Here is a 27,427-nt window from a genome sequence, read left to right on the forward strand (position 1 = left end):
AAAAAAGGTGCTATATATAGTTATATATTTCATGTAAAAATTTTGTAGAAGTAGTGAGAAGGATTTTGTTGTTGTAATATAAGATAATGTTTAACCTCATGTTCTTATTCCATGCGGGTTATATTTGCTTCATGAAAAATGAAGATATTGAGAGGAAGATAAAGAGATTTTAGTAAAACACTGATCACAAATTCTGTGGCTGAAACAAATGCTTTCTTAAGGTTTAGAAATCATTGAGTTTTCCCTTTTACCCCCTTTTTTTGTTAAAATAAATCTCAGGGCTTGTTTACAAAGTGCAGAATCATTCACTTGACTAAGTGACAATTAACAGAAGTTACAATGGCACCATCCTGTTGACCAGCTGCACCTTCATTTCTTGAAGGCTGTTCATAATCTTCTTCTGGTGACCAACAAGAGTCACTCCAAGCCGTCTCAAATCCCTGCATGAAGAAAGCACACATTGGATGTATGTATTGATTCAATTTGTAGCACACCTCAATATTTCACGCTGGCAAAGAGGCAAACATTTTGCAGAAACTAATTAGATTACAGTCCCAATTTAGACATACAGGGTCCAGTTTTCAAAAGCAGGCTCTAAAATTGTACCTGAAAATCTGTTTGCAGTCAAAGATATATTTAAAACAAGGAATGATATATTATATATTTGCCCCCCTTTTTGGACATGATTATTTTGGTGACCCAGAGCAGTGAAAAAACAAATTTGCACATGCTTACCAATAAATATTTAAAGGGTACAATTTCATTGAACGGTTTTGAAAATATGGACCTACAATATGAACAAGCACTTTTTTTTTTTTTGCTAAAAGAAGTGAGCATAAAATATACTTTAAAAAATTTCATAGCTAAGCAGTTGAAGACCAAACTTTTCAAATGACTCAGTCAGCACAATCATCTTCTATAACAGATATCTTTAGGGGATAATCAGCACTACATTGCACTTATAACACTTACAAATATTTTATTTTTTACTTGGAACCCAAAGTAGGGGAGCTTTCTTCTTTATCAAATACATCTAGGCTCTATTGGCATTTAGAGCATTCTGAAGATTGCACGCTATCAAGCAGTCTTTTCCACCAAGATGCTTTCATACTGTTTCTTTTAAACAAGCTTATTATTCAAAAGAAAACTACAAATGTTTAGATTCTAAACTACTAGCATATTATGGAGCTCAAGGCCAGTGTTCATGGTTTTTAAATGCTATTTCATAGGATATTCAGGAATTCTATTTTCCCAAAATATGCATTTGGCAAATATAATAATTCAGGTACATTTGGCAAATAATAACGTTAATTATAAAAAATGAGCATTAACAATTCAAGATTTTTAAATGACAAGAGATGTTTGGTATGTTAGATTTTTTAGAGAATTACTGTATTTAACACATTATGCTAAAAATAGAATATTTTTGCATGCAGTAAATGCATCAATTTCAGATTGTCTTAGAATTCTTTAGAATTGGACACAATGACACTAGAATTATTATATGTAAAATTGAATAGTTTTGGAAGATCAAAGAAATCTCTTAATTATCAGAGGATACAAATTGAATAAAAGGGTACTTAACTTCCATGTGTATTATTATTGGAAATAATTATTTATCTAAATAATATCTTAGGTGTCTTTTTCTTTTTATGTTTTCTTGATTTCTTATGAGACTTTTAGCAAATGGCAAATAGCTAAAAAAATAAAAAAAATAAATAAAAGGGCAATCACTTGGCTAGATAACACAGCCAGTCTTAGCAGAGCCGAGACTAAAACCAGAAATCTGACACCAAAGTCCATACTCTTAAGTTCTCATTTCTCTGAGATATAATTTTGAGCTCAGAACTTTAAATTACATGTAATTATTTATTCATCTGTAAAATGAGAACTCTGTATATATAACATCAAATATCCAAAATTCTAAAAGAAAGAAGATATCTAATAAAGGAAACCAAACACTTACTTCTTTGACTGAAGCTATGGTAACACAATCTATAGAAGTGTACTTCATGACAACTACAGTTATGGACTGTATAACTAATACTCATGTTTCCACATGTAATTTGTGCATCATGAATTGTGCAGACAGGAGAATTCACGGGTGCTCACTACCAAACTTTGGACCTAAGTCAGGAGAAAAGAGTCTAAAATTTCTTAAACTGAAAGCAATCGACCTCTACTAGAAAATGTAAATAATTAGTACTTGAAATAAAGTTTAAAACATATGTTTTATCATATGCTTTATAAACCTACAGGTGATTCTGACAAATTCAGATTTGAAAGTACTGATTTAATATATACATACTTAAACTGCACAATTCATATGGCCAACCCAATTAATAGGGATGAGGCTTTGAAAATAGCTATTACAGTTTATTCTGAAAGACCTGAAAAATTTTACAGGTTTTCCTGCTCAAACAGGGTGGACTTTGCATATACAATACCAAAACCTTAATTTGAAGTGTGTATATAAGGAGGGGGGTGCATGGGTGTATGCGTGTATGTATTCCATATTCCAACTCTTGGTTGTTTTGTCTAACTCTTATGAAATCACTAGTTGGACTTATTTTTGTTTCCACTGTCTTAACCTGTTATTATATTATATGTAAATATAACCTCATTCTCTGCAAATAACCACAAGAAAGACTCTGGTTCAGTGCTTTGGGAATTTAAATTTTTTGTGGCATCTATATCATGCTAAAGAATGAATGTTTTAAAGAATTGTATTGGATTAATACAGTTATAGAGTTTGTGTTTACAGGCAAATAAAACCTGTCCTTCTTCAGAACATTTCATATATCTAGATTTTAAATTAAATTTGTTTGAATTTTCCCAAACATAAAATTGTATTTAGGGCCATCTTATGATCTGATTATCCCCTAAGATTCATACGGAAGGTCAGGCCACTGAAATTCTCTCTCTCCTTCTTCCTCTCTCTCCCTCCATCTCACCTCCCACCTCTACCACTCCTTCCATGGGATAAATGGAATTATGAAAACACAGCATTGAGTTTTACATACTGCCATAAATTATGTGTCTTTAATGGAATGCTGATGTTTTAAAAATCTGATCTGTCATTCCAAAAGCTGTCAAATTAATGTGCAGAGATTTAGAAAGTAGCATTTCATGCTATATACATTTACCTTTATACAATGTAATTTACAGTTAAAAAGTGGGGAGAAATAAGATTATTAATGCAGTTAAACTTGTTCTCAGAAGCAAAGTAGTTTCTTTAAAAATCCCTTTTATTATTTTTCTAATAATACTACAAATGAGAATTAAAATGGTATTAGAAAAACTTTTCTAGTAAAGGATAAGTAACTTTATTCCAATATTGATAAGTACATTAAAGTATTTTCTTTTATGTAGTATTGTCTCACACTTTTGTGATTTCCAACCATTTCCATTTTACTCCTTAAAGTACATATTAAATGGTCAATTTAACAGTAATAATGTGAGAGAAATTTGATAAAAACTGAAGTATTTTACATTTCATGATGAAGGTGCTGCTCTATTTGCAATGATTTTTGAAAAAATAACTTGAAAATGGTTTAAGATGTATTTTGCTATTTCATTTTTCTATATAGGAATTTTTGTAGCAAGGCAAAGTTTTAAGTGTGTCCCCTTTACAAATATTATACTAATTTTTACCATGACCACGTGTAATCTTAAGTAATACCCAAAGCCAATTCTAATGATGATAAACTACATTTCAGCATAGGTCTATGAATCTAAACATGATGAGAACAGTATTGTTACATAAAAAATCGTTTGGATTTTGTCAACAAAGCACGGTTAGTTTTAGAAACACTGCAAATATAATGAATTGCCATTGTTGTGATGACATTCCAATCTTTTTTTCAAATGTTATTCCATAATATTAAATAATGGAAAATACTGATATTATGGTGCTAAAATGTAAGAATGAAAAGTGGAGAATAACGAGAGGTGTTTAGTTGATATCGGAGCCAGCTCTTGATTATTCAGGATGTAGTTCATCCACTTGTAGAGGAAACATTCCCTTACATTCTTCTCCCTTCTGCTTTACACACCTTTTTGCCATATCATTGGTACTTAACCCCACCAACACTGGCTGGATAGGAGAAGGGAGAAGAGAGTTTAATGAATATTCACTAAATTTCAGTGCTTATTCTTTTTGTCATAGTTTTATTATGCAGTTGTATGTTTGGACTTTTTTGGTTCACTTAGAAGAATCCTGATAATCATTATATATGTATTGTACAAGATAAATATACATATATTTGGCAAGAGAGAACTTAACCATGACCTGGTTATGTTTTTCAATGGTTGAGACCTTATGAGGGTTACACTAGATGTTTTAGCTTACTTATGTAGAGCACAGAGGATAGTAAACACTCCTATGTGTATTTTAGGCATATAATAAATTATGCATAATGATAAGTTAAATTTATTTGAACTAGTGTGCACAAATTTTGGCTCTAGATTTGTGACACTTTCCTTTAAAATATTTTAATATTTTAAGACCCTATTTTAATAAATTACACTAATAGGAACCTCCAGCTTATACACAATTGATATAATATTTAAGTTCATTGGACTTTGCTCATTTTTGAATAATCAAAAGTTGACAGTACTGGTCTGACAAGAAGTTGAAAAAACAGCTGTAATACTGTCCTTAAGTCAAATCTTTGGATTCATTTTGCAACTCACCTCAAGCTCACAGTTCCCCCTGTGGACCATAACTCACTGCACTTAAACACCAGAGTACAGATCGCATCATTACTGCTACAACAATTGTTCTAATATGAGTACTGTTCACAGAACAGCAAACTTTAGGCACAGAGATCAGCAGACAGAAACATCTAAGGTTGAAAGCCACTTTCATTGAACATATTTTAACTCTAAGATCTTGAAATATTTAATTTCTATTCCACATCAAGTCATACATGTATGTGCTGGCAAAAAAAAAAAAAAACATAAATAAAATTAAACCTTTATGAAGGAAATTTTCACCAAAGTATGTGGTTCTGAAAAACTGTAATTGTTTACTCTTCCTTATTCTAAACCCACCATGAGAACAAATTTAATGGCACAAATTATAACATATTTTTCTTATGTAGGTATATGGCAGTTTGATCTTTTGCTTTATATTAATTAATTTTAGTTTTTTTTTCTAAGCATTTATTACAGGTGTGAATATTTCTTCCATTTCTCAGTTTCTATTATACTCTGGCAATAATACTGGCACTAATATTTTATTTTATTATAGTATTATACAGGCTACATAAAATTATTGTTTAGATATAGGCAAAGACCATGTATAAATAAATCATTAAGTATTTAAGAGTTTGTCTTTACTGATATTCCAGTTCCTTTGCCATAGTTCTTAATAATGACTGAGGTTTTTTGGGTGAAGGACAAGCAAAATGCACAGATAATTTTGTTTCTTATATTTCTGACCAAACAAGTAACTGATTACCCACTCTTTTGTGAGTTATTTAACATAATATTTTGATAAATATGTTCTTAGTAATAGGAAAAATATATGGTTAAAAACACAATAATCAGGACTTCCCTGGTGGTGCAGTGGTTAAGAATCCGCCTGCCAATGCAGGAGACATGGGTTCAATTCCTGGCTGAGAAGAGCCCACATGCCACGGAGCAAATAAGCCCATGCACGACAACTACTGAGCCTGCACTCTAGAGCCCTCAAGCCACAACTACTGAGCCCGTGTGCCTAGAGCCCATGCTCCGCAATGAGAAGCCACCACAATGAGAAGCCGGCGCACTGCAATGAAGAGTAGCCCCAGCTCGCTGCAACTAGAGAAAGCCCACGCGCAACAATAAAGACCGAACTCGGCCAAAAATAACTAAATAAAAAATAAATAAATTTATTTAAAAAAATCAGTCCTACAATTCAAATATTAAAACAAACAAACAAAAAAACTCCACAATAAACAAGAGAACATGTATTTAAAAGGTGTTGGACTCTCCAATAAATCAGCTTCACTGAGGTTAAGGTTAGCTGGCTCAGTTCCTAGTAAGGAATATGTTATTATGGTCCAAGGAAACTCAAGCAATTGACACGTGATAACCAACATTCTCTGAACAGGAAGATGTTGGTAAGTCTCTTAATTTCACCTTACTCTTCTGGTCAGAGTAAATAAATTAAAACATAAAATATCTGAAAGGAGACAATATGGCAGGAGGCAACAAGCTACCAAAGTAACAGAGAGAGAAGAAATTGAACCAAGTAGAGAAGAACTGACCAGACAAAAATACTGGAAAATAGAAATGAATTGCAGACCATCATAAGATGATAGAAGAAGCTATTAGGGCTTGAAAGAAAACATAAAAAATGAGAGAGTTTGGAGACAGAAGGGAAAATAGGAAAGTAAAGAGAAAGGAATTAAAAGAAATAAGAAAAAGTGAGACCATAATTCTAAAACACTCAACATATTTACAGTATTTGGGGGCCCCATAGAAAGTAAAACAGAGATAGTTAATACAAAAGCCATTATTGGTGATTATAACTATTCTCTGAAGGGAGAAACAAAAAAAGTAGTGGATATAAATATATACATGTATATGTGTTATTTTAATTAAAAAAAGAGACATCATTTAATGCAAATATTTTTATTATATATTTACAAGTAATCTGACATTGGGTAGAAGAAATACCTACAGTATCATTTTAATATAAAATGACAAATGACTTTAATAAATTAAAATGACCATTTTTACAGAAAAATTAAAGAGCAATCATGTAAAAATAGTTTTAAATTATCAGTGATTTTTTCCATTTATTATTTTAAGTAAGCACAGATGAGTTTTTTGAGTGTCCAAAGAAATAATGGGCAAAGTATACATGTCATCAAGTATATATGATTTAGTGGTGATGGTGAAAATGAGAGTCAATAAATTAAGATAGCCAGCTGAGTGGTGATTTTAGGTCCTTTTAGCTATAGTTATGGAGAAGAGAAATGCTGAGAGAATGTGACATTAATTGGTGATAAATGATGGTACCCTGTTACCTTTTTATGGATGGGCAATGAATTAAATGAACCAGAGAATGCCAGAATAGAAATGGTGAGAACCAAGCACTCAGTGTTCATATTATGTGAAGTAATGGAAGAAGGTCTGTGGTTTAGTGCTTTAGAAGGTTCTACCATGTTTTAAACCTTACAACAATATTTTAACCTTTGAATTTGTAGGTAATTTGAACTAAGTTATCATTTTATTCACAGGTTAAAACATCATTCGTGTTAATGTAATCTAGATGTAACCACCATAACAACAGTTAATTTTCACAAATAACAAATATTAGGCTAAAGTAATTACACATACAGAGTATATAATAAGATACAAACAACTTACAACCTTAAAGAATTCAATATTTAACTCTAGTGATTTATATTTAATAAGATTTGATAAGCTTTATCTTAAACGTGCAAACAGAAAAGGGCACAATTGGTTCCACTGAGATTGTACCAAATAACAAATCAGAGGCAGGATCTAATATATCCTTGGATTGCAAGAATATAATATGCACCACTTAGAGAGTAAACAAGATTCCTGCCTGGGAAGCTTTGCTTAAGCTGATGTTACCTGGGTATTCATCAGAGCCAAAATTTAAGAGTATGTTTTGTTGTTATTTAGGGCTAGCCACACCAATTGTGCTTACAGTTTGTTTTGTTTTGTATTTACATTCATATAACATAGGTATCAGTATAAAAACTTTGTCAAGAAAACATCTTTTTCCACAACACAAAGTACCAGTATTTTGCCAGGGAGATGTCATTCCAATTAATCAAATATGCAAATGTTATTTGTTTGAAGTAAAGAAGCAAAGATACTGGCCACAAGTAGCATTAACCATGCAGTTGTTAACAATACAGGCTAAAAATGAAGAGGCTTCTTTGAAAGCTGCCATACATGGACAAAGGTTAACTGATTTCCTTTGACCTCATCCAGATTGGTTTCTGAACAATTTTTCTCACCCCAGCAATTATGTAAAAATTATCAGAAAAATTACTCACTCCAAGGTCACCTGAGCCACAGCATCCATTGAACTGTATCCATTTTCCATGAAAATCTCTGTATATCGGCCCATTTTGATTGCTTCTAGCCATTCACCTACTGATCTGTAGGCCCCAGACCCCAGTGAGCCATGTTCTGCTAACAAATTAGGTGCTCTAAAACACATAAAACACAAATAGTAAAAATAACATTTAAATTCTTTTGTAACAAACTATATTGTAATATTAGCTCATAGTCAATGGATCTTTGAGTCTATAAGTATATTTATAATAGAAAAATATACAAATGCTAACAAGGAAGAAAGTAATTCAAAATACAGAACACAAAACATTCTACTCAGATTTTTTCTATCCATAGTTAATGATGACTTATAATGGCTTGATATGTACATTAGCTAAAAATTCCATGTAGTAATTTAGATGTATTTACTTCCTAAAGCTGTTTTGTTTGTAAAAATCATATAGAAAATGTTACCAAATAAAGATATGCAGGATAATTTGTGTAAAGCCAATTGCTTCTAGACTTCATTAGAGAAACTCATGCTCATTTAATCTACTTTCCCAGGAGACCAGAAGTTAGTTATCCTTTATATTATGCTCTTACAAATACAGGGGTGCTTGTTAATTCACCTAATTACTGGTTAATTCCAGTAGTGGAACTGGAAAGCAAAACGTAACCCCCAATACATAAGAAAACTGAATAGAATTAATCAAACCATGCGATGCTCTTAACTATACTAAATTTATACACTTCGGCCAATAATATATGATATGATAATGATGATGATGAAGATGATGATTTCTAGAAAGGTATCCTAAGGAAATAATCAGGAAAAATGTCAAAAAGTACATGTGCACTTTCTTTGCTAATGAAAGTAAACATCAAAAGCAATTTAAATGTCCATCAGTGGGAGTTTACTTAAGTACATTTCAACCATAAGATATAGGACAAATACCTTTCTTTCTACTCATGTTCTCTGTACTTTCTCACATCCCATTTACATTTCAACCTACTTCAGTGTAGTTTCTTCCACATCAATTCTACAAAAATTGCTCTGGTTACGGTGAGCAATGACCTCGATTTTATCAAAATCTGTGAAGATTTTCCAATATGTAAGATGACTGACCTTTCAGAAACATTCAACAATCATGACTACCACCTCCCTCTTGAAATTTTACCTTACCTCAACCTTTTTTGAATCATAGTTCTCTCTTTTGTGGCTACCATAACACTGTATGCATCTCTTCAATCTCTTTTGTTTGCTTCTTTGTCTGACTTTAAAATTTGGAGGTAGCCAGGACATGGCTCTATATCTTGTCTACTCAGGCTATAACTTTATTCTACTTTAGGCAGTTTTACCCACTTTCATAGCATCTATTTTTCTCCAATTTTCACCTCCTGCCTATATCTCTCATATATTCATGTGCTTACTTCATGTCTCCATTAGTTCCTGGGGTTCTCATCACAACATGTCCAAAGCCACACTACTCATCTTCTCCACACCCAATTCTTCCTGAAGTTCTTGTCTTTATACTCTATGATACAATAGTCTGCTCCTTCCTCGTTTTCAGTCCCCTTACAATCTATAATTGTGTGTACTATCCATTCGACTTCCAATATATTACAAATCTGACCATTTCTATTTAATTTGTCACCACCTTAGTTCAAGACATCATCATGTTTTACCTGCACAAGCACTCTAGCTCATAGTTGTTCTGCTAAATTCTACTCTCACTCTCACAATGTTTTTATTTTGTTTATCTCTCTCTCCCCCAACTGTGTGTTTCTCAATGTTGTATAATCAGCACCTAGCCCACAGCATGACACAGAGTAGACACATGAATATTTATTGGATGAATAAGTGGATATTTGGTAGTAATTTGTAGCCATTAAACAGAACAGTCAAAGATTTGTTGAAGATAGAACGGAGAATAGAATCTCGAAGTTGAGATTATAGAAAAGTTGCAATTTTTGGTAATAGCAAAGTCTAGAATATGACTATGAAAAAGAGTTCAAGGTGGGCTACAGACCAAAATCAATGAAGGGGAAAATTTCAAGTATTGAGAGATATTTGAATATCATCTACATGGTTACTCAAATCACCTAGTTTTGTGACATGGGTTGGGAAAAAGAGAAAGAGACAGTGAATCAGTAACTAACACCTTCTAGAACCAGGATTTGTAGATGACTGAATAAAGATGGGGTAGTAAGAGATACAGTCCTCCCCAAGTATCTGTAGGGAATTGGTCCCAGGACCCCACCCTCCACCCCATGGATACCCAAAACTATGGACGCTCAAGTCCCTTATATAAAATGGTGTAGTACAGTCGGCTCTCCACATCTGCACATACAGAGGACCAACTGTATAGTCTTAAGCTAAATCTATTTAAATGAAACCTAGCAAGCTGAATTCTACATAATATATACAAGGAAATATGAAAGTTCTTTGGAGATTTTAAAGCTGCTCTCAAGCTATAATGATGATGCTGATATAAATTAATACAATTTAGAACATAAAAATATATTTTTATGATTTCTTTTCCTTATATCCATTTGTGACAACTTAACATAACTTAAACAAGTAGATGAGAGAAACACAATATTTTAGATGACAATAAACAATTTAAAAGCAGTTATTTTGGGAACAACATAAGGAATGATCTCTAAGATGCATTCTCCAGTTGCTACCATAAAAAGTTAATGATGCCTGAACAGAGTTTGAAGATTCATTCCTCATTTGTATTTAAAAATGACTTTTTGCCTAGTAAGCAAATGTTATACCAGAATCATAGAACTTATGTAACTTTATCAACAAATTGTTTCTCATTTAGTTCATACTAGGGGCAGCCAGTTCAGTTACCAGCAGGATACCTTTTCTTGTGGAGATAGAAAACTGCCTTATATATAGTGAAAATAACAATTTGGTAAATTTTCTAGTACAGAATCAAACTGATTTATTTTTTGAGAGGATAATTTTGTAATTTTTCAGGTAAAAGAAGTAAGAATGCTTTATATAATGTAACATTAGTTAAATGCATTCACATGCATTCAGAAAAGTTTAAAAAATGCTCATTTGCTCACACAAATTTTTTCCACAAGATTACTCATTTATTATTTTTAAGTTCTGTTCATACTACCCAGTAAATGATTATCCAAATATCTGTACTCAACTGGATAAGGAAAAGGAGTTGTTGATGTTCATAAAATATGATAGGTGGTGAAATCTATTCTAAGGAAATCAAAGAGTAATTGTTGTTATATATCTCCTGTTTAAAACTATACCAGTGCTTAATTGGCTTTTCCCCATCATGTTATAATCTTATTTCCCCCCATCCAAGCCTATGTGGAGTCCAAAGCACCTGAAAATACACATATTTGGGGATTTTTTAAAATGTTACCTGGATCTGGCTATAGTTAACATTTATCTGAAACTGGTAGGTTAGACTATTAGATTAGGTACAGGTGTTTTAAAGTATAATTTAATCATTTATATTTCACTCACTATAAAAGAATAACATTATGAAAAAAACATATTCAAAGAAATTAGTGTAATATGGGTTCATAGGCTAGCATGTGTACACAAATAATTTCATTAACTTGATCTTTGTGGCATCAATCTGAATTAGCAATATTCAGAAAAACCTCTCCAGACTGGCCTTGTACCTGCTCGATGCATTAACCAGAGTCTTCAAGCTACTTGGGTTACGGATCAGCTTGTCCAACATGTTGACGATTTCATCAAACTTGGGCCTGCTATTTCGGTCTTTCTGCCAGCAATCCAGCATTAATTGGTAGAGAGCAGCAGGGCAGTCCATGGGGCTTGGCAGACGGTAGCCTTCCTCTACAGCTTTAATCACCTGTGTAAAATGAAAGAGAACCGTTCCCCCAAAGCCACAAATTTAGTACAGAATAGCTTGAGAAATTTCCTACTGTTCAGTTTGCATCCTTTCTTACACTTACTCTTCCAATAACAAGCAGCATAACTGTCTCTAACATCCTTGATTATTCCATTGGCTGCAAAATACAACAAAGAAAAAATATGCTATCACACAATATAAAAAAAAAGATAGGCTTTCCTCACATATGATAAAGAAAATAAATGGTAATCATCTTTACCTAAAATCTTGGTGTAGGGTGATTTGTAAAATTAATTGACATAAAAATAAACAGTTCATCTTTTATTTATCCTCTCATTCTGGAAACAAATAGAGATTAACTTTTCTAGTGGCCTCTCTGAAAAGTTAACGTCTTTTTAATGAAAAATTATGTGTAGAACCACATTTTTTAAAGTAATAGAACTGCAATTTTACTTCTAAAGAGACTTTTGGATGGCAAATGATGGATAAGTCAAAGGCTAAATTAGCATAAATGTCTTATGTATCATTTAATAATGTCAAGGTCTGGCTGTTTATTATCATCTACTGATTTCTGTCAGGAATTTGGAATGACTGTTTAGTAGTGCAGGCATTACAAATATCATTGATTTTAAATGCAACCACACATACGAGTATCAGTCTAATTGTGAGATTGTTTTATCAAAAACATTCTTAATGTTGCTGCTGCCATCAAAATGTCTAAGTCCAGAAGAGTTCTGTCTATGCTATTGAACATAATAATACAACTTTTATTCAATTATTAAAATTTTAACATTTAAATGATACCTCAAACCAATAATAATGAACATATTTCTCAAAATCCTATTTGAATAATTTCTTAATGATTAAACTTAATTACATTTTTCAACAAGCACTTTAGATTTGATCTGACAAATGGAAAAAATAAGATGATTAGAATAGAATTTTTACCAAGATAATTTTGAAAGATTGTAGAGAAACCAGTCTCTCAATGATAAAGGAAATGGTTTCTGTACAAAAGTAGTGTCAGATGGAGAGATTTCAGAGACATTTATAACATAAGGGTAGAGGTGAGAGTAGAGAAAGTATTTGAGAGAAAACAAGTTCAAGCCTTTCACACCGGATGGTTGTTGTGATTAATTTTCGGTTACCACATTTATGGGAGTGGGAAATGTTGACAGGTATAATTTGGGGATTGTTTTATTTGAGGTGAGTAGGGAACCACAGATGGCAATCTACAGGAATCTGCAGTACAGGAGATATTTGGGATGATAATAAATGTGAGGGTCATCAAAGCTTGGTCACAGCTTGAAGTAGGGTATAGTTTATATGTCCCCGGAAAGGGCAAGAAATAAAAGTTCCTAAGAAGCACCAATAGTTAAGTTTGGGCAGAGAAATAAAAAGTACTCAAGGACTCTAAAAATAAATGGTCAGATAAATAACTGAATAACTATGAGGAAAATACCTGGGAGTCATCTACCACTTTAGCTAACTCAAAAACAATACACCTTTATTATTATTATTTAATTTTATTTTCTTAACATCTTTATTGGGGTATAATTGCTTTACAATGGTGTGTTAGTTTCAGCTTTATAACAGAGTGAATCAGCTATACATATACATATATCTCCATATCTCCTCCCTCTTATGTCTCCCTCCCAAACTCCCTATCCCACCCCTCTAGGTGGTCACAAAGCACTGAGCTGATCTCCCTGTGCTATGAGGCTGTTTCCCACTAGCTCTCTATTTTACATGTGGTAGTGTATATATATGTCCATGCCCCTCAAAAGTTAAAAGGCATAGGGGGAACCTTCCTCAACATAATAAAGGCCATATATGACAAACCCACAGCCAACATTGTTCTCAATGGTGAAAAACTGAACCCATTTCCACTAAGATCAGGAACAAAACAAGGGTGCCCACTCTCACCACTATTATTCAACATAGTTTTGGAAGTTTTAGCCACAGCAATCACAGAAGAAAAAGAAATAAATGGAATCCAAGTTGGAAAAGGAGAAGTAAAGCTGTCACTGTTTGTAGATGACATGATACTATACATAGAGAATCATAAATATGCCACCAGAAAACTACTAGAGCTAATCAATGAATTTGGTAAAGTAGCAGGATACAAAATTAATGCACAGAAATCTCTGGCATTCCTATACACTAATGATGAAAACTCTGAAACTGAAATTAAGAAAACACTCCCATTTACCACTGCAACAAAAAGAATAAAATATCTAGGAATAAACATACCTAAGGAGAAAAAAGACCTGTATGCAGAAAATTATAAGACACTGATGAAGGAAATTAAAGATGATACAAATAGATAGAGAGAAATACCACGTTCTTGGATTGGAAGAATCAATATTGTGAAAATGGCTCTACTACCCAAAGCAATCTACAGATTCAATGCAATCCCTATCAAACTACCACTGGCATTTTTCACAGAACTAAAACAAAACATTTTCCAATTTGTATGGAAACAAAAAAGACCCCGAATAGCCAAAGCAATCTTGAGGGAAAAAAAACGGAGCTGGAGGAATCAGGCTCCCAGACTTCAGACTATACTACAAAGCTACAAGACAGTATGGCACTGGCACACAAACAGAAATATAGATCACTGAAACAGGATAGAAAGCCCAGAGATAAACCCATATGGTCACTTTATCTTTGATAAAGGAGGCAAGAATATACATTGGAGAAAAGACAGCCTATTCAATAAGTGGTGCTGGGAAAACTGGACAGCTACATGTAAAAGAATGAAATTAGAACACTCCCTAACACCATACACAAAAATAAACTCAAAATGGATTAAAGACCTAAATGTAAGGCCAGACACCATCAAACTCTTAGAGGAAAACATAGGCAGAGCACTCTATGACATCAATCACAGCAAGATCCTTTTTGACCCACCTCCTAGAGAAATGGAAATAAAAACAAAAATAAACAAATGGGGCCTAATGAAACTTAAAACCTTTTGCACAGCAAAGGAAACCATAAACAAGACCAAAAGACAACCCTCAGAATGGGAGAAAATATTTGCAAATGAAGCAACTGACAAAGGATTAATCTCCAAAATTTACAAGCAGCTCATGCAACTCAATATCAAAAAAACAAACAACCCAATCCAAAAATGGGTAGAGGACCTAAATAGACATTTCTCCAAACAAGATATACAGCTTGCCAACAACTACATGAAAGAATGCTCAACATCATTAATCATTAGAGAAATGCAACTCAAAACTACAATTAGATATCATCTCACACCTGTCAAAATGGCCATCATCAAAACATCTACAAACAATAAATGCTGGAGAGGGTGTGGAGAAAAGGGAACCCTTTTGTACTGTTGGTGGGAAATTGATACAGCCACTATGTAGAACAGTATGGAGGTTCTTTAAAAAACTAAAAATAGACCTACCATATGACCCAGCAATCCCACTACTGGGCATATACCCTGAGAAAAGCATAATTCAGTAAGAGTCATGTACCAAAATGTTCATTGCAGCTCTATTTACAATAGCCAGGACATGGAAGCAACCTAAGTGTCCATCGACAGATGAATGGATAAAGAAGATGTGGCACATATATATGGTGGAATATTACTCAGCCATTAAAAGGAATGAAATTTAGTTGTTTTAGTGAGGTGGGTGGACCTAGAGTCTGTCATACAGAGTGAAGTAAGTCAGAAAGAGAAAAACAAATACCGTATGCTAACACATATATATGGAATCTAAGAAAAAAAAAAGTCATGAGCAACCTAGGGGCAAGACGGGAATAAAGACACAGACCTACTAGAGAATGGACTTGAGCATATCAGGAGGGGGGAAGGTTAAACTGTGACAAAGTGAGAGAGTGGCATGGACATATATACACTACCAAACATAAAATAGATAGCTAGTGGGAAGCAGCCGCATAGCACAGGGAGATCAGCTTGGTGCTTTGTGATCACCTAGAGGGGTGGGATAGGGAGGGTGGGAGGGAGGGAGAACCAAGAGGGAAGAGATATGGGAACATATGTATATGTATAACTGATTCATTTTGTTATAAAGCAGAAACTAACACACCATTGCAATGCAATTATACTCCAATAAAGATGTTAAAAAAAAAAGGAATAACTATGTGATAGTGTTCGTAGAAAATCTTACAAAAACTATAACACATGGTTAACGTATCTAATGTATTAAAATCTCATGCATATGAGAAATAAAATAATAAAACAATAAAATAAAACAACAAATAAATAAGAAATAGGCACTAATAAAAAATTTACAAAAGAAAAAAATGCTAAATCGATTTTGAGAAATTATAACTAGTGATCAAATAAATGAATAATAAAAATTAAAAGTACCATTTGCACTCATATATTAATGGAAGCTCATTTATTTATTAATTTGCTTATTATAATACTTTGCATTTTGGATAAGGATGGTGGTATTACTTTAATAACATATATGTACCAAAATTAAATGTCTTAGTATATTTTATATCATGAAATATTTAACTATGCAGTGAAAACAGTCATTCTTATTTCCTTAAAGCATGATATATTTTATAATGTGCTTTTCCCCAAAGCTGATACAAATTATGTCTATTTTTTTTCTTTAGCAACTATTTAAAAAAAATATTGTCTTTCCTCCACTGAGCAGCTATTCTTATATGTGATTATGTAATGAATGAATTAAACCAATTCCTTAGTTTTAAAGGAATTAGTAAGTTATTTGATCTGAGAAATTATTTCCAGAATATATTACTTAACTTTATTTTCAGCTAAATTTTTATATATAAATATAATACTCTGTCTCTAAGTTAACTTAGAACTTGGCCCAGTAATTAGGTCATTGAATTTAATTCTAAATTAATGTTTAGAATTTATATTTAAAATAGATTTAGAGCTATAATTTTAGATTTTATATTTAGACATTTTGAAGTGATTTTTTTTTTTTATTTTTCAGTTTTACCTATTGTTCCTTTCATAGCTTGGGGGAGAAATGAATGGCATTAGTACTCTGGTGGTTTGTGAAATGCTGAAAATCTGCGAAAATGCTATTTAGGCTGTTCATTTTACCATACAATATATAATGTATGGCCAATTAGTCATAATCTCAATTGACTTTGTTATTATGATTACCTTTGTTAATTGAGGTGTTTGAGATGAATGAAAGAAAAGAGAAAAAAAAATAAAAAGACAACCAGAATTTTTTTTTTTTTTTCGATACGCGGGCTTCTTACTCTTGTGGCCTCTCCCATTGCGGAGCACAGGCTCCGGACGCGCAGGCTCATCAGCCATGGCTCACGGGCCCAGCCGCTCCACGGCACGCAGGATCCTCCCGGACCGGGGCACGAACCCGCGTCCCCTGCATCGGCAGGCCGACTCTCAACCACTGCGCCACCAGGGAAGCCCCATCCAGAATTTTTACAGACAATCTGACACCATTTCAGATTTCTATATCTGAAATATTATCATAAGCTATGCATTTTCTTGGTATTGACATGTAAATCAATAGCCTGAACACAATTTATAGAATGCTGCTCTTCCTTCCAATATATAAAACCCAACACTGAGCACCTAATAAGGCACTCTTCAGTGGGTGGTGACTCTATTGGGCCCTTTCCATCATGCAAGGGTCATCGGTTTATCTTTCAGACACACATACCCATTCTGGTTTGCTTTTACCCACAGAGCCTCAGCTAGCATTATAAGGTTAGAATGCTTGATCCACAAACATGGACTCCCAACGAGCATATACCCTAACTAGAACATCCACCTCATAGTGAAGGATGTGTGAGTTTATCACATACTTAGTGATATGCTCCTAAATATTTAACAACTGGCTTTTCTTGCAGGGAAAACAGATTTATAACATTTTCTCACTTATCTGATATAAATACTCGCTCCATGTCAACTGTAAGCTACCAACATAATCTCATTCAGGTAGAAATGTTCTGAAAATTCACCAGCTGATATGTGCTGGTTCCAGCAACCACTACACATAGTTCATCATCCAGAAGCGACTAGCTTCACAGAATGCTGGTAGGCCTTTTAAAGGCACAGCTGAAGCACCAACATGGAGGCAACACTTTGATAGTAGCTGTCATTATTCAGGATGCAATTTATGTATTAAATCAATCAACTCAGAAACTTCTATAGTGTGCTTCATTCCCAGTAACTCTTGCTAGGTGACAAACGGTTATAGCTGTCACCAGGCACTTTGGACTACTTGTTCCCAGGTACAAGCACAAGAGAAGGTGAGTCACCATGATGGCCAAGGTTATTGATACTGAACAGCAGGGGGCATTTGAGCTGTTTTCACACAGTTGGGGTGGGGAGAAATTTATGTGGAATCCAGGTAATACTCTAAGGGGCTCTCTTGTTACCCCTTTATAACAGCTGTGGCCAGAAAATGCCAACCCCCAAGAGTGAAGGATTGATTCCCTCTACCAGTTAAGCCACAATGATCTGCCAGGTTGTTGGCGATGGGAAGTCAGAATGGATAGTGGAGGAGGGAGAGGCTAAGGACCAGATGAGGTCCTGAGATCAGCTGAAGCTACAGAGACTGCAGTTCAGTCCATAACCCGCTTCTGCTGAATTTCCCTTCAGAAAGAAAACCCCACAGAACCATGGAACAGATTCTTCCTGAACCTGTGTGGAAAAGTTGCTCTGTGTTGCAAAAGGGGTGGAGCATAGCAACCTCGAGAATCTGTCTCTCATATCTTCACCTGCAGGGATGGAAACTCATCTATAGTCCTTAACCCTAAAACCTCTAAAATCCATCATCACATTTACACCAAGGCCATGCTTTACATAGGTTACTCCCAGTCAATTACAGAATATGGTAGTGATAAGATAGGCACATTCCTATGAGACTCCTATGACAGGCAATGCTGGCTTGAGGACTCTTTGGCGGCCTTGGCAACCTCTCTTAGAAGTGCACTTCAGACTCAGATACTTGCCTCCAATCATCTTTCCTTCGATCTCTACTCTACCTGGGGTCAGATTTGTATCACAGTCTGACATCTCTCCCAGCTTCCTCTCATCCCTTCATGTTTGTCCTCACAAGCAATTCCCTTTAATAATACTAATGTGTATGTAATTTCCTCATGGCATAGGCTTCTTGGAGCATATAGACTAGCCCAGGATCATTGATATCATAGGTACTAAGAAGCAAATTGTATGTATATTATCTACATTCATTTTTAACACATATTTGCAAAATAGAAATCATATACACATTTTACAGGTGAAATATGTGACATTCCAGAAGGTTAACTATTGCCCCCATTCACATAAGTAACAAGTTGCAGTGGAAAGATTCACATTTAAGTCCCTCTGGCATGCAGATATGCAGTCTTTCTATCCTGGTGCTGAGTCACACTATTGAAATGAGAAATAATTGCCTCCCAAGAAAATAATTTGGGACAGGTATGGATATTACCTCACGGAATCAGATTTCTTGCACCATGAGAAAAAAATTAATACCCAGAATTAAAATGAGCTATTTTGTAAGATAGTGCATTCTTTATAACAGGAGGTGTGAAAGTGTAGGCTGGATAAGTGAGCGCCAGGAAATATATAGGGAAACTTTGAGCATCAGCTGTGTGTTTTGATGAATTAGGTTCTATACAGAGTGTGAGTACCTATGTTGCTTGGTGTTTACTCAAAATTTCACAGATGAGACCTTTAGTTACTATGAGATATGAAGCTTCCCCCAAAGTGACTAGAGTTTAATTATATATTCCTGGAAATTATCTCAAATGCCATAGAAATAGTTCCATATAGAACAATTTTCTTCCTAAGATTTTTTTTCTGTCTCCAATAGCTATTAAAAGTGTACTGAGTATGTCTTTTTCTTTGCATATCAATCTTAGATCAATAGAATTCCAGAGATTAAAGAGATCTTGGAAATCTGTTCAAGTCCATTCCCTTTATAATCATTGAAACTGACTGAGAGTTATAGAATCAAAGATGATTCTATTCTTTCAATTTCAGATTTGTGTTTTAGTTGTTTTTAAACAACAAGGTATAGGAATTTTAGACTGCAGTATTGATATTTCTTTATGTCTCATTTCTTTCCAAAGGGGTAAGAATTTCCATGAGGTTACCTACCAGTCCCTAAAGTAATTACTTGTATCCAAGGGCAGCATTATCCTTAGAAGACCAAGAGAGAGACAAACCCAGCACAAAGTGAGTTCACATCCTTCTGGAGTCAAAGTTTTTGCTTCCTTAAAAGTAAGATTTAGGCTGACAGAAATGGTACTAGAAACCTGAATGCCTAAAAAAAATTTTAAAAACAGATTACTTAAAACATTTTGAGTTTTTCAAACATTTTGCAATTTATGTGCTTAGTATACACTATGTATTCCTACATTTCTGAATAAATACAAGAGAAAGACATTGTCACTAAATATAAAAATGCAATACAATGACATCTCTTCTTATTTTGTTTTTTATTTTAAGTTCTGAAAAATGTTGAGATTTAAAATCTTTGCTATAAATAAAGAAGCTTCTACTGACTACAGGATGTTATCTTAGATTCCCAAGCTTGAATCAGAGTTCATGGTCTGATATGTACCTAAAATCATCTTAGTCATTTTAGTTTATTTTTATTATGTGTTGTTATGGCTTTTCTCTGTGATAACAGAGGCAATCCTAAACCAAAAAAACCTACCACAGCATTCTATCCTCCTGACACAGTGGACGGTCTCCTCTGAGAGATTTAGGTTATTCTGCATGTCTTGGTAATGTAACATTTTCATGGTGGCAAAGCCTTTTTAGAATCAGTATCTGGAATGTAGAGATAATGGGATACATCATTCAAAACTGCCAAATCAGTACTTCTATTTTGCTTTCTGAGAATTTTTTTTCAAATGAAATATTCAGTGATCATGATTTTCAAATACAGTAGATCTGTCATGTTTCTTAGATACAAATTTTGATGGAAATTGAGGCATACCAAACTTAATGCCATATCTAGAAACTAAATGCCACTAATACTAGTAAACTTGCTGAGAAAATGCAAAGCATGTATTGGACCTTCTATTAAAGGCAGACATTTTAGAAAGATCTTTAACTGTATAATATTTTTCTGTAAACCTCATTTAGATTCTTGGAAAACCCAGCCAATGTCAAAATATTAGTTTTTACTCTTATTATGTCCAAAAATATTAGCACTTCCTTGTATTTTTCTAAATAGTTTGAAATAAAGTTATCTGAAAAAGTATCAAGGCTCTCAAATGGCTGAAATCAGGAAAAATATCTGTTCTGAATTATTCACACCTCTTTGTTTCTATGTCCTTTTCCATATAACTTTATATTGTCCATTCACAATGAGCAGTGTGAGTGGACTGATCCTCTGATTATGGGATTGGACAATGGAATGTTGCAAGCTGGGCTTATTCTCACCCTTCAGCCATGGGAAAAATGAGCTCATATCTAGGCTAGCCTGCTGGTCTCTGAAAGAAGAGGAGGGCTGTGTGGAGCAGAGCCAAGGTTTACCAGTATAGATCAGCCAACCCCCAGGAGCATGAACAAGCACAGTCCAGAACAGTAGAAACACTTATGAGCATTCACCTAGCATTATGTTCTACTTTGATCTATCATTTTATTTGTGACAGATACAGCTATATCAGGAATATTTTCCAATAATGTGAATAATAATCCTACACATATTATACACATAGTTGGGAAAGACTAATAATTCCAAGTGATAGAATCAGAATTCAAAATATCTCAAGTGAGAAGGAGTTAAAACACTAGGTAAATAAGGGGTAAATGTTTTCCTTGAGTGAAGGGAGCAGGCTTGCTGGCATTACAGAATAAAATACTTTCACAAAAACTAAAAGGAAAAATGGCATTGAAATGAGCCTTGAGAGAAGTCAGAAGCCAAAACATACATCTCAAGTTATCATTCGGCATTTATCTGGAGAGTAGCAAGCAGCAAATAGGTCTGGTCTTTGTCTCGGCTAGATTAATTCATAGTAATCATTATATATTGAATTGAATATTTTACATTCAATTAGAAGGTTGATCTAGGATCACTGGTTGGAAATGAAAGGGAGGATGTAAACATTGATTCAATTGGAAACAGTGTAGTGGTTAGGTATTAAAATTTTGGAGAACCAGGTTGAAATTTCTGATATAACTTTTATTATTTTTGTGGCATTAAGAAAATCATTTAATCTCTTAAGTTTCAGTTTATTAACAGCCAGACAGAAATAATATCTCTCTGATGGGTTGTTAAATGTGTGACAAGAATTCAATACTTTGGCCATAGTCGTGCCCCTAAAACCATAAAGTTGAAGACAATAGATACAACGTTCTCTCAAACTGAGAGAAACAGCGGTCAGCAACCCTTCACTAGGTCAAGTGAACAGGGCAAAAGAAAACTCGTTGTAGAAATTTTAGATGACTAAAAGAAAGGAAGACTCTTTGCCTTTCAGTATGCTTTTTGAGAGACGGGAATCCATCAGCCTAATTTACTATTGCTATCCGAAAAGAACGCTGTGAAATATTTCTTGGGAAAGCCACAGGGTGACCCTGGCTTCTCATCTGGGGAAATCTGAAGAAGGCAGGGTGGCTGGGGTAGCCTGCAATAGTATCTAAAAGAGGGAAAACTGGTAGAACATCAAACAAGGATGTGCTTTCCTCAGGTGAAGCAGACATGTGTAAGGTACCATTAGACACTGTGAAGTGGGGAGCAGGCAGCAAGCTCGAGGAACTCTGGGACATCTCAGTTGGAGTACATCCTCCTCTTTAAGGACCTTGCAGAGAGGAAAGCAAGAATCTGACAATTCTTCCTTCTCAATCTTGCTACTTAGGGTCAGGTTGGCCCTGCAGTTGTGGAAAACACTTTGAAATGGATATAAGATTGACTCTGATTTAGATTGGACTTGGATTTTTATATCTGAAAGTGAGTCAATTACTGGCGTGGTACTGTTGATTCACCAAAATAAAGCCAGAGAGCTAAAGCACCTGTCTAATAACCCCTGAAGGCATAGGAGCAGGAGATTTTACAGAGCATGGATGAAAGAAATAATTGGAGGAAAAAAAAGAAATGTTTTAAATCAGCATGGTATTTAGTTAAGACCATTATACTGGTTATAAGTCCATTATACTGGTTTTTATATAAAGAAGTAATGAGCTATTAGTTGGTAACTCATTTAAAACAGAGTATGGCATATAGTAAGGGCTCAATAAAAGACAGCTTTTATAATTATTTGAAGAAAAATATCAAATTTCAATGCAATCCAAAATAGAAAGGGCTATATTGAATAGTAACAATTACGAAGTCAAAAACCAAAGAGCCATGTAGTCAGGCATCATTCTGAACTTGAATAGAAGATTCTTTCATGATTTCTTTAATTCCAGGGTTCTATTATTCTAAGCCTGAATTATTTCTCCACGTGGGAGAACAATCTGTTTATTTCCCAAATTAAATAGACAATATTACTCTTCCTAAATTTTTTTAATGTAAAGAAACAGATTATTTCTTTTTATCCTCTAAGAGCATCCACTATTAAATCGATATCATTCACCCTTTTGGTTTGGAGTTTTAGCTCCCTTTATCAAGTGCATGTCATAAAAACTTGTCTGTCAGTATTCATTTTTTTGATAGATCTTTCTTCATTTTTGAAAATGATACTGACATAAAATGAGTAACACAGCACTACAGTACTGCTAGAACTGTCTGGCAAGCTTTTATATAACAGTAACTTGCTTTTCTTTGTACTAACTTATTTTGAGCTATTGCATAAAGGATTTTAATGACAACAAAACAGGTCAGAGGTTAAGCAAAGAGTATTTCACTTTTTTAAGCGTGTCATTTTCAGAAATACACACACACACACACACACACACACACACACACACACATATATAGTCTCCCGACTCAGAGAACTAACTGTTTCAATTAAAACTTTAGGGGGAGTAGTTCCATACTTACATCTTGGTTAGTCATCTCCCAGTAGGGTCTCTCTCCATAAGACACAACCTCCCACATCACGATCCCATAGCTCCAGACATCACTGGCAGAGGTAAACTTTCGGAAAGCTATAGCTTCTGGGGCAGTCCATCTGATTGGAATTTTGCCTCCCTACAATTGAAAAAGAAGAAAAAAATTCCCACATACTTCAAATGTATCTAAGGATACTGCTTCCTCACTGAAAAGATCTAGAAAGAGATGTAACATTTTTAAGTGAATCTGTTTGACAGCATACAGTCTCTTTTCACATATCTCAGCCCATAAGCACTTGTAGGCTGACTACTAATTGGCTGGCTGCAAGCTTTCTAGTTTAAATTCTGTTTGACTACTGGAACATATACAGGACCCACATCTCAATTACAGTATCAGGATGGCAGCTCTAAGTGTGGAAAGCAGGCAGTCAGTCAAATCAATAAGGTATACTTTCATGACTTTCTAACAGAAAGTAAAGGACTCAAATTCCCAGGGTTCATTTTTCCTTTAATATAGGGACTGTAAATAGATAGTCTTGATTGCTGAATGTAACCATGAGAAGTTTAAAAGTTAATAAGACAAGCATGAAAATCAGATATGTTAAAAACTTAGTTAGACTTTCTCCTGACACCGTGCAATTTCTTTTAGTCTTGATTTCTCTTATTTCCCATTGTCATATTTTAGTGTGTGTTTGGTCAAACTGTTTTTGTTTTAACCTAAAAGGTAAGTATCTAAATGAGATTCAACCAAATTAAAAATTATTAAAATTAGATTACGGGGGAAAACTTACAATATTATCAAGTTCGGGGTTTTTACATGATAAAAACAATGATTTGGTAAGTTTTCTCCTAGTTCATAAGATAACACTTTTATATCCCACACCTTTCAGGGTAAACCTTTTTCTCCTCATTTTTAAAAGAAGAAAAATCAATGCAACCAAACATTTCATCTATAAGCAAATATATTTTAAAAGAGAGAAAGAGAGAAGTGTGTGTTTTGAATATTTTCCTGTAAAAAGACTAATATATGCCTTCCTGTTTTGCAGGAAGAAAAAAAAATAATTCACATACTAGAAAAAATGGGACTTAATCTTTCTTTATGAACCAAAGTTTCAGGATATATGAAGAAATAACAATTTCATGTAATGCTTAAAATTGTTCTGAGTTGATGTTAATTTGAATTATTGAAACTAAGTTTGAATTATTTGCTCTTTAGAAATATGGTAGCACCACATTGAGAAGACTTTCCTGAAACATAATTTTTGTTAATTAATTATTCATAGGCAAGATCACATTATTAGGCCTGGCTATGTGGCATTGGGATCATCTATAATTATTACAATTCCTCTTGAAATTGTAATGTGTCTATTACTTTAAACTTCAGCCTAGAAATTTTCTCCTGCTCCTCTGACCATCATATTGGACATCAATATTATCTGAAGTTCCCTTATTGGCTAATCTCTCAGTATATGGATTTTCCACGAAGTGCTGCCACACCCCATTTCCCAGGAGTAAGTCTTGAGTGTCTCAGGATCTCTGGCTCCTCTCCCCCTCCCCCTCCACCAGCATGACACATTCACACAGACCTTGACATATTTACTTTATGCATTTAACTGAGACACCAACCAGTCATGCTGGGAATGGATTTTTCTATAACCTCAATCTTGCTTAGGCCAAGTTTATTAAGTGTAACTCTAATCCCAGGAGAATTCCTAATTGAGGTTTCATTTAACTCAAATAATGACAATAATAATTAGGTCTAGAAGGAAAGGGATATTCCACCAATTAATTTATTGATTTATTAAGCTGACAATTTGAAGGTTTTGTTTGCTTAGATAAGTTACTCATGATCTTCATCATAGTATAATCCTTAACTATCCATAAATCACAATGCAGCAATGAAAAATAAACAGCCTTATAATCTATAGATTATTGTTAGACTATGAGTAGAAGTAATTTTAAAACATTGAATTAAATAAGAAAATGTGTAACATCTATCATAAGAATAAGAGATGACATAAGTATTCTGTATTGAAACAAAAGTTAGCCACATTGTATAATGAAAAAGATATAATGATAAATTCCTGTTCTCATAAGAAGTTTAAACATTGAGGCTATCTTGATGCCCTTCAGAAGATTTAGAATTAAACAAATGTAGTTTATTAAAAGGGATTAAAACTCAAGAAGTGCAATATACAGACTGTCCAGAAAATTCTGTTGCATCAATTCCCACAGTTTTCCACAGAAAAAAACTGTCAATTATACAACAGCAATTTAGGAAGCAATTACTTTGCTGGAAAAGGGTGTTGATTTATGCTAATTATGACAATGTGAATTAGTGACCAATTGTTCATAGATGTGGGCTTAACAATTTACATAGTATAAAAGAAATTAGGAATTAAAATACTGCCAGTAATGTTAATATATGTATATATAATATATTTATTGCTTTTAATGCAGGAGATTCTCTCTTTAACTTTTTCTTTTACATTTAATACTATATATAATTTTATGAGTTGCATCCACTATGAACTCAAACTTTTTATTTTCAGTATCTGCAAGGATAAAATGAACTACTAAGACTCATAAAGTGAATGCTTGGCTTATCTGAATTTAATATTTGAATTTTCTGGTATCTAACAAGGAGAGTTATCTGGATTTTTTAAATCCACCTTCCCCTTTTTCTCACTTTTTCTTCCTATTTTGCAGGAATTTCTTTCTTTTTTTTTCTATTTCCTTTAAAAACTTAAATATTAAATGTCTGTAGTCTAGTATTTCAGAAATTCATTCCGTTAGCTCTTACCCTAGTAGTGTAGGCTGCCTCAGGATCATCTTCCAGTACCCTGGAAAGCCCAAAGTCAGACACTTTGCACACAAGGTTACTATTTATTAAGATGTTTCTGGCAGCAAGGTCTCTATGCACGTAGCCCATGTCAGAAAGGTACTTCATTCCTGCAGCAATGCCTCTCAGCATACCAACCAGCTGGATCACAGTGAACTGCCCGTCATTTTTCTGTAATGATTATATAGAAATATTAGTCCTACAACCCCAATCATTAAGGGAAAATATAAAAGGATCTTCCTTCAATCTCCAAATTAATATATACTACTACCAAATTCATATGCAATTCCTATCTGAAGGAGAATGGAAAAAGTTAAGCAATAGATAGTTAACTTGATAATGCGTAACAGTCCTCTGCTCGGTCAAAGCAGATAAAGGTTTTGAAAGCCCTTGACAAAAATCTCACTTATAGTTGCTCTTTTCTGCATTGTAATCTTTTATTCTCAGTCATCAGAGGAGTGTTTTCATGACTTCAACCTAGTGCTTGCCTTGGGTTAACACTGCACATTTTTGAAGTGACTTAAAAGAAGCTGGCTGGATAGGCATATTGGAGTAAGGAAGAAGTGACCAGAGGAAGTAAGGGAGAATCTGCAATAACAGATGGCGGAGGGAGGGACTGAACAATGACCAGGAGAATGTTAGCATTTCTTGGAAGCTTGCTGTCTTTGTCAAGGGCACTGGACTTGGTGCAGACACACAGAATAAGGCTCAACTGATGCTTATTTTGAAATAAAGGAATGATGTGACATT

The 27,427-nt window shown here is 34.0% G+C and overlaps 1 protein-coding gene across 10 annotated transcripts in view; it reads right to left on the reverse strand.

Moving 5' to 3' along the window:
- Nucleotides 1-334: 334 nt before the first annotated feature.
- EPHA5 (EPH receptor A5) overlaps nt 335-27,427 on the reverse strand; it is a gene marked incomplete at both ends in the record, with an annotated part of 319,089 nt that continues 291,996 nt past the window's right edge. For 6 of the 10 annotated variants that reach the window (XM_079712443.1, XM_079712451.1, XM_079712450.1 and 3 more), the window contains 4 exons: nt 8,021-8,180; nt 11,689-11,882; nt 23,825-23,974; nt 26,639-26,848. In XM_079712443.1, coding sequence (XP_079568569.1) covers nt 8,021-8,180; nt 11,689-11,882; nt 23,825-23,974; nt 26,639-26,848 — 714 coding nt within the window. Of the gene's footprint in view, nt 441-8,020; nt 8,181-11,688; nt 11,883-23,824; nt 23,975-26,638; nt 26,849-27,427 lie in introns of those variants that run through there. The other 4 variants (XM_079712446.1, XM_079712444.1, XM_079712445.1 and 1 more) reach the window with 1 other exon arrangement.

The sequence above is a fragment of the Hyperoodon ampullatus genome, assembly GCF_949752795.1.
Source record: "Hyperoodon ampullatus genome assembly, chromosome: 1".
NCBI lineage: Eukaryota > Metazoa > Chordata > Mammalia > Artiodactyla > Ziphiidae > Hyperoodon > Hyperoodon ampullatus.